At 46.6% G+C, this 12,146-nt stretch overlaps 1 protein-coding gene across 1 annotated transcript in view; it reads right to left on the bottom strand.

Moving 5' to 3' along the window:
* MYO5B (myosin VB) overlaps positions 1-12,146 on the bottom strand; it is a 149,933-nt gene that overhangs the window by 82,209 nt on the left and 55,578 nt on the right. Inside the window, exons 8-11 of the mRNA XM_059491981.1 lie at positions 9,820-9,927; positions 7,750-7,859; positions 5,924-6,189; positions 1,056-1,137 (exon numbers count right to left, since the gene is read on the bottom strand). Of these exons, the coding sequence (XP_059347964.1) occupies positions 1,056-1,137; positions 5,924-6,189; positions 7,750-7,859; positions 9,820-9,927 (566 nt within the window). The remainder of the gene's footprint in view (positions 1-1,055; positions 1,138-5,923; positions 6,190-7,749; positions 7,860-9,819; positions 9,928-12,146) is intronic.

Raw genomic sequence — 12,146 nt, forward strand, 5'->3', positions numbered from 1 at the left:
ATCAGCAGCAGCATCTGACTGACTCGGGGGCACTTCTATTGAAAATTCTCATTTAAAAGAACCTATAATAAAAAAATCTTTGCAAGGCTTACGTATCTCAGACCTCTGCCCAAGCAGATAAATTGTCTCTGGCTATTTCTGAGATACTCCAGAGCATATTAAAAAATGATTTTTCAAATGCACTTTTTTTTTCCCTTCAAAGATAGCTTTTTAAAATCTCTTCAAACATGTCATCTTGGAGCTTGAATTTATACGCTTCAGAAGTGATAGTTAGACATACCAAGTAAGATATGAATAGTGCAAATACAATAATTTACTTTTCATTTTTAGCAGCAGTGATCTATGTGATGCATTAGATTGACTGCAAATGTTCATGTCCACGCATAAGATATAGCTTCAAAGGGCCAAACTAATCTGCAATACTTAAATGCTCAAATTTAACAAGTTTTCCCTGTATCCTGAAATTAACAGTATTTTTTCCCTACTTACAACCAAAGCAGAACCAAACTCCTTACTGGTTCCATTTCCAGTGAAGGTAAATGCTTGTTTCTAATAAAATAGGAACACTTCTGGGTTTTGTGAGGCATGTCCAAGTGAAAAGTGGGGAGCGTTTCCAATTCTGTTATTTAATACAGAGTTTTCATCTCACAGGTTTAATCCATGCTTAATGGGAAGGTTTCCACACCCATAACTTATTTTAATTCACACTGGAAATCAGCATGAGAACCCCCCCCAGGTTTTGTTTTAGGATTGAAACAGCACCAAGAAAAAGGCAGATTTCATACTTACTCAGAGCAATATGTGAGCCTTTGCACAGATCACATGCAAATCCATTTCCAGGATCACATTTATGCATCAACTAAGCAATATTTTCCACCTTGATAGGAACATCCAGAACCACTGCAGTGAAATGTCTGGGAGAGGGGCATCCCAAGGATGCCCATGATCTGTCCAGGCTGCAGGGGAATGCTGTAGAGCAGAAGCCAGACACACCACAACCCTGCCTAGTTACATTTTCTGCTCGGTTTTATGGAAAGTTTCCAAGCTGACCTTACCAAGTTGAACTGCTGCTGGAGCTTTTCGTTGGCATAGTTGATACAGAACTGTTCAAAGCTATTCACTTCAAAAGTTTCAAACCTGCAAAGCAATGAATAAATCAGCATTAGGCGTTGCTTTGTCTCAAAATCTTCTTTTTTAATTTTTTTAAAAATTTTTCCTGCAATGGTGCCATACGTGTGATGGGGAGCACTCAACCCTAATTTCCATTCCTTCTGTCCTAAATTTACACTTTTTTCCTCAAAACATCTTTCTTTTCTTGGCAGAACTCAAGGGATTCAAGAGGTCCCTCCTGGTACACGCGAATGAGACATTTGGCACAACTGCAGCTTCCTGCCCATCAGCTCTGTCTGAGACAAGAAATGTAACTGCCTCTCCTGGGGAAAAATATTATGAAATATTAAGTTCCAAATACATTCACTGCAAAGGTGATGAAGAAACAGTAGCTGCTGTCTTAAAAGACCCAGCATGCTACTTTTAATGGAATTTAATAGAGCAGAAAAAAGAAGGTATTAAATTTGTAATTATAGCTTCTGCACTGCATCCCTGTTAGCACAAAAATTAGACACACGTGAGTAAGCAAGTTCTGGAAGGGAGAAGGGGAAAAATGGTGATTTCAGCTCCAACTCCACATTCCTTAGAGGGTCCTTGGTGCTGGACTCCGCGATCCACCTCTTCACCAGGACTTCCACAGCTCCCCACGCCAAAACATTATCCTACCCTGCCACACATTAGCTCCAAAACAGGCCCAAAAATAGCTTCCTAATCACAATTAGAAAGGAAAAAATATGCAGTTTTAGTAAGACAGACTACAGCTAAGGAGCAGGGAGTCAGCAGAGCCCCTGAGGCTGAAGCACACAACACCCAAGGACAGGCACAGGGAGCCAGGCTAGCTCTTAAAACCCAAAGAGGGTATTTTGAGCTACCACTGGGAGTTATGTGTTTTATATTTCTATTTTTAAGGCACAGTTGAAGGGGGAAGGGAAAAAAGAAGTCTTTCACACATGACTGTAAGAATTAAACCAAGGAGAGAAGTGGGAAGGCTTCCTGTGTTCAGTGAGTAAGCTGCTGTAATGATAAATAGGTGACTAAATAATTGTTGGGGTAATAGGCACCATAGGAGCTGGCAGAACAGTCTTTAAACGCTGAATGAATGAAGCCCTTTCTTTCCAGCCTCTCTTCCCCAAAATAATCAGCACTTCTGGCACTTCCTGAGGACCACCCTGCTGTTACCCAGGCAATGCAGTTGTTCTCCAGGTACTTCCAGGTGACAATGCCATCACCACACAAAATGCCAGAGTCCCTGGGGAAATGCCATGCCAAATGGCAAAAGAAAAAGGGGAATGGAGAAATGAGCTGGTTTTGTGCTTTTATCACCCCCACAGTCCTTGAGGAAACCTGGGACTGCTTTCCCTCTGTGTGTCCAGCAGCTGGTGCCACCTGTGCCAAGCAGAAGATGCTTAACCCATCCCCTTCCCAAAAACTGGGCTTTAGAGTCTTTAATGCAACAGAATCTGGTGCGTGGGACAGCAAATGATGACATTAAAGATGTGTCATGGCCCTCAGTGGTGGATGTGTCCCTGGAGAGCCCCCTCTGTGCTCGATCTCGGTGGCGTGGCTGAGCCAATCTGCGCCTCCAGCCCTTGCCACTCAAGGAATGTGGCATCCCAGGACTCATTGGAAATACCAGCTGCTGCAGGCATGACCACAGCAACAGGGCAAGGAAAGATTTAATTAAAACATAGATGGAGAGGCACAGCGAGCTAGGTGGGAAAGGGCAATGAGGGCAGGAGTGTGTGAGGAAAAGAAATCAGGGTGGAAACTTCTCCCCTTCTGAGACACCAGAAGTGATTTATGAACCCTCCCAGTGGGTGCCAGCCGGGGGCAGAGCTGCTGTACAACTTCAGCTCCGAGGGAGATCTCACAAAGTTTCTAATTAAGGGACTCTACTAGCACACTTTGCTAATTGACAAAGCAGATAAGTAGCCAGCCCTACGTGTGTGCACGCCAGGAGGCCCTACCTGCCCAGAGTGACTGCACTGAGGGCAACATCCTGATGGGGAAAGAAAAACAGTGCTCTCTATTGGCTCTCTATTCATTTTAGTGCACTGTAATCTGGTGGAAAAAATATGCATATTCACCACTGAAACCCATCGCTGTGGCTCCCTGGAAGGCAAATCCAGGAGGGGACAGCTCTTGTAAGTAGATTTTCAAGGGCCAAATGCTGCATTTTGGGTTTTCTGCTGCTCCCCATTCTGCTGGTCTCTCCTAAGTCCTCTGAAGCACCAAGGTTTATGTTTTAATATTTAAAGTTCATAAATAAGTCCAGCACACAGCTGGTTGCCTGGGTGTTCACATTTCATGTGGCAAACAAGAGCGGGAACAAGCCATCCCCACCAAGTCCAGGAGTGCCCCATGAATCCACTCTTCTGACTGACTTCAGTATTGGTCCTACAGCAAATAACACCATTTCAATAAATACAGAAAGGCTTTCAGTGCTGCACCCTCTCACCTCAGAAGAAAGAAAAAGAGAATTAAGGATGCAAAGTCGAGCACTAGAAAGTTGGAAGAAAAACCCTGCAGCTTCTGCACCCTCTGTGTGGCTCCCATCCCTAGAAATCCCACCCAGAGGGACAGTCCTCCCCCAGGAACACTGGGACAGGAGCTCTGAGGATGTCAAGGATGTGCTGTGAAGCTGCTGCAGGCTCCCTGCCTTTCCAGCTCAACCCCTCTCCCAAAGAAAAGGACAAAACAACATCCATTTGGGGGGGAAAAATCTGTTAGCTAGAAAACTGCATTAAAGCTCAAAAAACACATAAGTTAGGAGAACCAAACCACTTTAAAGTTCAGCAGAGCCAGGCTATCATCACCCATATTCCCTGCACTGTAAATTACTCAGCATTTAGACAGCAACACCCATTTACAAAAGGGATTCACGGTCATTTTAGAACACCAGAGTCCCACAAGCATCTCAGCCAAGAACAGGGACACCTTCCCCTGCAAATCTGCCTCTTTGGTAGGACTTGCAGGTCCTTGTGGAAAAGCCCTGCGGGTGTTACCAGGGCTGAAAGCACCTGCTGGCCCACACACTGGACAGGCAGCTGAAGGAGATTTTTCTTCCACACCAACAGATTTTCAAGCCCAGCTTAATCTTTCATAAGCCTTATCCTCAAGCCTCCTTTCATTCAGATTTCTGAAAGTCTGATCCTCTAACTCAAGCATCCAATTTTCTGTATGGACCCACCATCACCCACAGGGCTCCATCTCAAAGCTTTATTCATCACACTCCAGCCTGCAGAAATTTCTGTGGGGGAAAACAGCTTCTCTATCTCATAGAAAAGAGATGGGAAACATTCTCTATCTCATACAGCCCTTGAACCAGACTGTACTGTATTTAAGATCTTCCCAAGTGAGCCCAGAATCTTACAAACCAGAGAGCAACTTCATCACCTCAAGCCATTCCCACTGAAATCCCAAACCAAGGAGAACTGTGTGGTTATCACCCTTGATAGCAGTGTTCCTGCAAACCTTGCCACATGACAGCAGCTATGGATGGAGACCAGCAGCCAGGGGGGCTGCACTGCTGCTCCAGCACTGTCTGGCATCCTTTCTGCTGCTCTGGTTGTCCAGATGTCAAAACTATCATCCCAAGCACCAGTAGCTGTACAAACTTAGTGGGAGGGTTTATACACAAGACCCAGCTCCAGCAATTGTGTAGGTGTTACAGCCCTATAATCACACTGCTTTTTTGTTCTGATCCAGAACTGCTTTGGCAGGATTTCATTCTCAATTTGAGGTTCTCCTAGAGCTGACAGACCTTCAGAGGACACAGGACTGGGGACTGAGCAAGCACAGTGACTGCCCTGGTTAGGGACTGGCTCCTGGAGCAGCTGCAATGTGTGCATTCCACCTTCCCCTCCGAAACAGGAGCAATTCAGCACCTGAACTGGTAAGGGAGAACAGGAGACCACTGCTGTCCCACTGAGAACCACAGAACCCCAGAACGGTTTTGGGTTGCAGGGACCTTTTAGGATCATCCAGGGTCATGCAGGGACACCTTCCACTGTCCTAGGTTGCTCCAAGTGCCACCTAACCCAGCCTAGCATGATCTGCTGTTTGGGCCACCTGGGACTTCTCTCTTGGCCTGGCTGCCCAGAGACACACACACACACTAAAAAAAGGGTGTTGGAAAAATGCAGGGTAAAACCCAAACCCACAAGCCCTCTTTCCTTTTCCACCCCACAACTGACAGAATCCCTTCCTTTCTCCTCCCTTGTCTGCTTCCTTGCAGCACTTCAGCTAAAATGAGCTCAGACAACTCTCACAGCCCTCTTCTACCACCACTCAGGATGACAAACCAGGCAGTAACGGGTACCCAGAACAATTTTAAAGTGGCTCATTGCCCCTGAGGGCACAGGCTGCAAGTTCTGCAAGAGCTTTTTGCACCTGACATCCCCGCCACAGGTTCCCAAGCTCCTCTGAAAGCTCTCAGTGCCTTCACAGATAAAGTGAAGGAGTGTCCTCAAACCCCACAGCAAGATGAGGCCAGCTTTGCTCTCCACAGCAGCACCTTTACCCCAGCTCATTTTTGAGGTTGTTTTAAACAGCACAGGAGACAGAAACTCCAGATGGGAAAGGCATGGGAGGTAAAACCCAGAACCCAGCGCTCACACAGACCACTTTGTGCTGAAGGCTGCACACTCTGAAGGGGGATCAAAACTGCAAACCCCACAGTACTTTTTTGTGTGCTCCTTTCCATCATTCCCACCACCTGCCCCCAGACAAAGCAGCATGTGCTTTGCAGGAAGGGGAAGACAAGCTGCAGAAGGAGTAACTGATCTGCCCAGGGCGCTGAGGAGGTGCCTACCCGTAGATGTCGAGCACGCCGATGAAGGAGTGCTGCTTCACAGTGGTGTGCAGGGCCTTGTTGACGTGCTGCACGATCCAGTTGAAGAGCTGGGCGTAGATGTGCTTGGCCAGGGCATTCCTGGCATTCACCACCTGGTGCAGGGACATGCTCTTCACGTAGGTCTCGGCCGTGGTGACGAGCTTGCGGTGGCAGAGCCAGTGCTGCATCTGGCTGTGCTCCACGCCCAGCAGGCTGCAGAAGCTGCTCAGGTGCTCGTCCTCGCTCTGGGAGGGAGGTGGGGGGAAACCAGAAGTAAAGTCAGCAGGTTGGTGACACCGCAAAGAGGCATTTTGACACCCAAGTTCACAGCTCTGTGCAAGGAATAGCGGGTTTTTGTAACTATCTAGGAAAGCTGTGTCTCTGTGGGGAACAGGAGCGGGAATGCAGTGACACCCATCAGATGTGGGAGTCCTCGTGGACACGGTGGGACAGCTCACACGGAGCTCTGGATGGTGGCACCAAGGCCTGGCCCTGCTCTGGTAATCCTTGAGCTCTCAACTTTCACAAAAAGCACATTTCCACAGGAGAAAGAATTCTCCATCTCACTCCTCCTCAAGCTGCAGCTACACCCTGCTCCACAGCAACCCTGGTGATGCCTCAGACTAAAGCTTAGGGTATGCCAGGACACCATGCCTTTTACAAAATAACTCCATCCTGAATAACAAAGCAATAAATCGTACATTACCAGAAGGGCTTAGGCTTTGCACAATTAATAAAATGAAATGTGAACTTCATTTTCTTTAGTGCAATATATTTTCCCCCTCTGAAATTAAGACAAAGCAGTTCTGAGCCTCTATTACGGTCAGATAGCAGGCTCTGCCTTTTGGAAAAGAAAAAAACAATTTCCCCCTCCCCTGTGTAATAATACATATCTATAGGAAATAAATTGTTTCCAGTTAGGTAAGTGTACTTAGAAATGCTGGATGGAGTTGGGGGGATGCAGTAAAAAGAGTGCATTTTACAAGAATTCTAGTATGTTCCATTGCTACAATACCTTTTTGACCAGAGTCAAGGTTGTACCAGAATTGATTTAATACCTTGCAATTACATTTGAAGGTAATTAAACAACATGAGATTCATTAAAAGAACTCAACATCGTTGAAGCAGCAGCCTTCACATATTCATGTTGCCAAATATCAAGTAAATTACCTCTAGCCTCTCTCATTGAACACTACATTATCTCTAGGGTAACACTGAAGTGTGTGCAGAACCCTTTTAATACTTCAATTAGGAACAAACAACCCAGCCTGGGATGCAATGATAATTTACAGGACAGTATTTTCCATGTAATTGCTTTACTTTTTCCCACCTCTGAACAAACACAGAAACAGAAAAACTGCCTCTAAGGCATCTTTAGTGTTACTTATTTTTGCTAATTAACCACACAGTGCTCCTTTGGCCATGTTAGAAGCATCAGCTCCATGGCTCTGCCTAGAGGAAAAGTGATTGTAAAGCATCACACCTTGTGCTGGTGGTGTCACCATCAGTGTCACAAGTCCCCAAGACCCTGCACTGGGTGTTCTAAGGAAGCAGGAAGAGCTAAGGTGGGTTGGGATGTCAGGGATGAAAGCAATTTTTGAACAACCTCACTCGCAGGCTGGCTAGAGAGGAGGGAAAATGCATTATTTCCCAGGAAAAACAAAGCAACTAGGAACTTGTGATGGGTTTTCAAAAAAAGGCCAAGGAAACCAGGAGGAAAAGGGCTTTCCAGCCAAGGACATGAGCACAGCCTTTCTCCTGGGCACTCCAAGCTCCCCACGTGGGAGCTCCTGAGGGTCACCTACCGATACACTGCAGACCTCCCCGTCTCGTTCCCCTTGGATCTTCAAGTTCCCCAGGTGCAGAATGCCAGCAATTATCCTAAAAATGGTCATCTGATGAGATTCCTTCACTCCTGCAGGAAAAATTGACAGCTGATTGCCACAAAGGAAAATGAAACACAATTTTAAGTCTATTTGAAGGTGCTTGCAGTGTTTGATTTCCTTCTGAGGCAATTGGTTTTCAGAGTCACAAGGCTTCTCCCAGCAAATACACCATAAACTCTCAATTTTAACATGGGTGGGTTTAATTCGCTCAAACCCAAGGACGCTCCTCCACAGTGAACAAACAGGATCAGAGTTACAGGGGCTCTGCAGCCTTCACAGAACAAGGAGTTGCTCATCTGCCATCAGTCTGCTGACAACCAAAGCACACAAACTACAAATTACACTTATTGCCAATATCCCACAAAAAGAAGGGAAAATTAAAGCCCTGCACAACGCCCCCACACTGGTGGCACAACTGGATGCAGCAAGTCACCAGGGAGGTAATGGGGAGCTCTGTCTCACCCTCCCCAGTGTTTCCACTTGTGGGTCTTTACCGGGGGCGTAAGATGTTATTGTTTCATATATTTTACTTAAATATCGCTTTATCTATTTTTCTTTACAGGCATTCCCAGCAGGAGCTTTGCTCAGCAGCAGCCCACACATGGCCTTCTTGCCGTATCTTGCATTTTTTTAACATCCCAGCTGGGTTTCTGTGTCCCTTTTGTGCTCAGGGCTGGTGTCCTCATTATCCACCCAAGGTCTGAGACATCACCTGCTGGTTTCTGAATTATCCAGAGCCTCCCTTTCTCTCTCTCTCAGGACATTTCTGTCATCAGCACAGTGAGAAATGTTTCAAGGTTACTAAAAGGAGCAATGCTCTGCTCTTACTCAGAATTCTTAACTGGAGTTAAGCCTGGCTAGGATTGGGGATTTGCAGACAAATTTGACTTCTTGTTACACACAAAAAGGCAAGACTGGAAACTGTAGCAGCAATTTCACCAGGCCATGAACAGAAGCAGAGCTGGGGAACACTGGAGGAAAATGAGGAAAAGCAGAGAGAGAGGAGCACACGAAGAACAGAAAATCATCGTCAGACTGGCCCCAGAGGAAAATGCTCTCACAGGACTTCCAGGGACCAGCAAGGAGACAGAGGAGCTGCCTGGGGAGCCAGAGAAGGGGAGACTAAACATGCCAGGGGGATGGAGGAGAGTTCTCTGGGGACTGAAGTCCTGTGGGCAAGTTTGGAGCAACCAGGAATGGTATTTTTGAGTAGGTATCAGAACTCACACAAGCTGAACAAGAGGAGGGTAAAGATAAGATCCCAAAGAGAAACAGATGAGGCCCATCTAAAACACACAGAGGACAAATTTTGGGGAAACAAGTTCTACAGCTTGCAGTGAGACCCCACACTCACTGCAGGCACAGCTGGTCAGGGCCTTTCACAGACAACTCTAAACATCATGAGCTCCCCTCCCAGCCTGTGAAATGGAACCAAGAGGTACCAAGACTCACCAGGATTTATAAACTTGGTTTCAGATAAATACAAATACACTGGGCAAGTTTTCCCCTTCCAGATTGTTTTTCCTTTAACAGCTCTGCTCCCTGCTGCCAGCACGGGGGCTGGACACAGCCACAGCTCCTGCAGCTGCCGTGTGCATGCGGGCTCTGCACAGCAGGGATGTGCTCAGCTCATTATTTCCAGGAATCAGCTGCCCAGCACAGCACACTGATCCAACAAGTGACATCACCCTCCACCACAACACAGGGTGAACTGCACAGTAATAGCTCTTCTCCTGCTCGTAAACAGGGTAAAAAATAGCAAGTCAATACTGCAGCCCTGCTCTGACTTCAGAATGGCTTCTCAAATTCTGCATCCCTGTCCATTTCACTGCTGCTCCACAGACAGCTGCTAAAAACACTTCTGTAGCTCCTACTAACGAGCAAAGTAAAGCCAGCTAGGTCTACAGGAACATTACAATTCTGGCAAAACACTGAGAACAATTGAGAGAAACTTCTGCCGAGCAGGCTTCAAGCAGAGCAGCTCCTTACCAAGTAGGGTGAAGGCATGTCTGGTTTTCTCAAAGTCATCAGCATCATCCACGCCATCGATGGACGTGTCACCTCCCTGAGAAGTGTAGAAAAAGTCTTCGGCACACGCTAGGAGAGAAGAAAGAGAAGGAAAACGTGAGCAAGCAGTCCTCCCCACTGTCTCCATGAGTCAGGAACGGATAATAAAAAACACAGCTTCTAGGTCAGAAGTTAAGAGGCTAGAAACCCCAGGTTTATTGGAACCCCTTCTTTTATACACTGTTCTGATACAGGGAGACCTGATTGGTCATTTAATCAACACATTTCACACGATTGGCTAATTAAGAAGACATCCTTAGGTAAACGTCTTATGAGAAAAACAACTTGTTCAAAACACCACCTGCAGATAGTTTACAATTCTTTCTCTCCACCTCCCTAAAACTTCCCAGACCAATTCCCGGGAAATCTTATCTAGCTTTCTCCCCAGACCAATCCATGAGAAAGCTCACCTAGCCTTCTTCCCAGGCCAATTCATGGGAAAGCTTATCTAGTTTTGTCTCTCTGCCCAGACCGCCATATCCGCACCCCACTGCAGCACTCCCCCGAACGGGCACTGGGTGCTCGCTGTGCCCATCCCTGAAGGACACCTTTGCTCAGGGGTGGGTGAAGCAGAGCCTCGGTAAGTGGCTGTAGCTGCTCCCTGCAGTGGTGGAACCTTTTCTCCATGCACAGCAAGTGCAGTCAGGGCAGCGCTGCGCTGTGTTTGGGATTCTAGTAACAGCTCCATCACATGGGGGAAGACCATTCCAAACACTGAGGTGACTCCTTTCAGCAATTCCTCATCCTGTTTCACACATCCATGACTGATTCAGGTATTTTAACACCTTTTCTACACAAAGCCTTAATCCTTGGGAGCAAAGGGAATGGAGAATGGCTCACAGTGCCTGCATTACACCACTTGAACATCTGTGCCCTAGCAAAGTTACTCTAGGATGACACCAATAAATCCTGTGGAGGCTGAGAGGCATTTCCAATGCAAATAAAACAAGAAGAGATTGCAGGATTTGTGTCCACTTAAGAAAGCTGCTCATGTAATCCCCCTCCTTAAAACAAGGTCTCCCAGGAGGCCCAGAGCAGGGAGAGGTGTGCCCATGGCTGCTGCTGAGCCCTGGCACTGCCAGAGCTTTGCCCTGAGAGGGCTGGGGGAGCCCAGCCCCTGGACAGCCTCCCCACCCCACCCAGAATCAGCTCTCAGCACCAGCCTCAGCCTGGTTTGAACTGAGTAGGAGTCATTAGCCAAAACCCACTCATTAACACACACAAACATACTTCCCAAGCGTGGTGAATAGAGAGAAAAATCCTACTGTGTTTCCCACCAGCCTAGTGGTAAGCTTTAAAACACTGCAATCTGCACTTTTCTTGACTCAAATTGCCACCAGAAGCTCCCCCTCCCTTCCCGGGCCTCCCACAGGCTTCTGCATTAGCTGTACTTTCAGGCTGTAAAGAAAAACATTTGATTCCTTTTGGCATACAAAAGCACTGCTACCCAGAGATCTCGGTAATTTCACTCATTGCTGGAGCACCAGGAATGAGGTGCAGAAAATGCTGATTGGGGTCGGGCAGACAATGTCCCTCCTGGTCCCCCAGCACAAGAGGAGCTCACCCAGCCCATGGTGGAGCACATCACACTCACAGCCTGGTGCTGCTGCTGGTGGATGATGGGACCAGGACCTCAGCTTTCCATTTTCAACATTCACACTGGGATCTGCTCCTGCCTCAAGTCATCCCTGGTATAACTGACTCCAATCTCTGTCTTTCAAGATCTCTGTAATTATTTTAACCACACAAACCCTTTGATTCACTGCAAACAAATAAAACACATTTCTGCCTTGCACCACTGCCCAGGCATCATTAAGCCAGACACCACACTTCAAAAGGCACTTGCACATCACCATTTAAAGTCAAATATTTACTTTCTAGTTTAAAATTAAGCCCTTTAGGATCACTCTGACTGAAGCCAACACTGGTTTGCTCTGCTGGGCTCATGTATGTTTAGAGACTCTTTTTGTTTTCCAGCATCTTGCAACATAAAAGGAAGTAATAACAATTCTCTGTATGTGTAAGACCCAAAGGAGAAGCAATAGCTCCTAGGTTTTCAGATGGAAAAATATATATCCTCCTCCATGAGTAATAAATAAAAAGTGTATTTTCACATCAAGACACCTCTTGTTTTGTATAAGCCTTGGGAAGACAAGATTGACAGGTAAGTACAGCTCACACAAGGAAATAAATCTGAGTTCTGACTAGTCATCTTCAAGCAGGCCAGTAAATCCAAGGCAAAGCTGGAA

The sequence above is a fragment of the Ammospiza nelsoni genome, chromosome Z (genome assembly GCF_027579445.1).
Source record: "Ammospiza nelsoni isolate bAmmNel1 chromosome Z, bAmmNel1.pri, whole genome shotgun sequence".
Lineage (NCBI taxonomy): Eukaryota > Metazoa > Chordata > Aves > Passeriformes > Passerellidae > Ammospiza > Ammospiza nelsoni.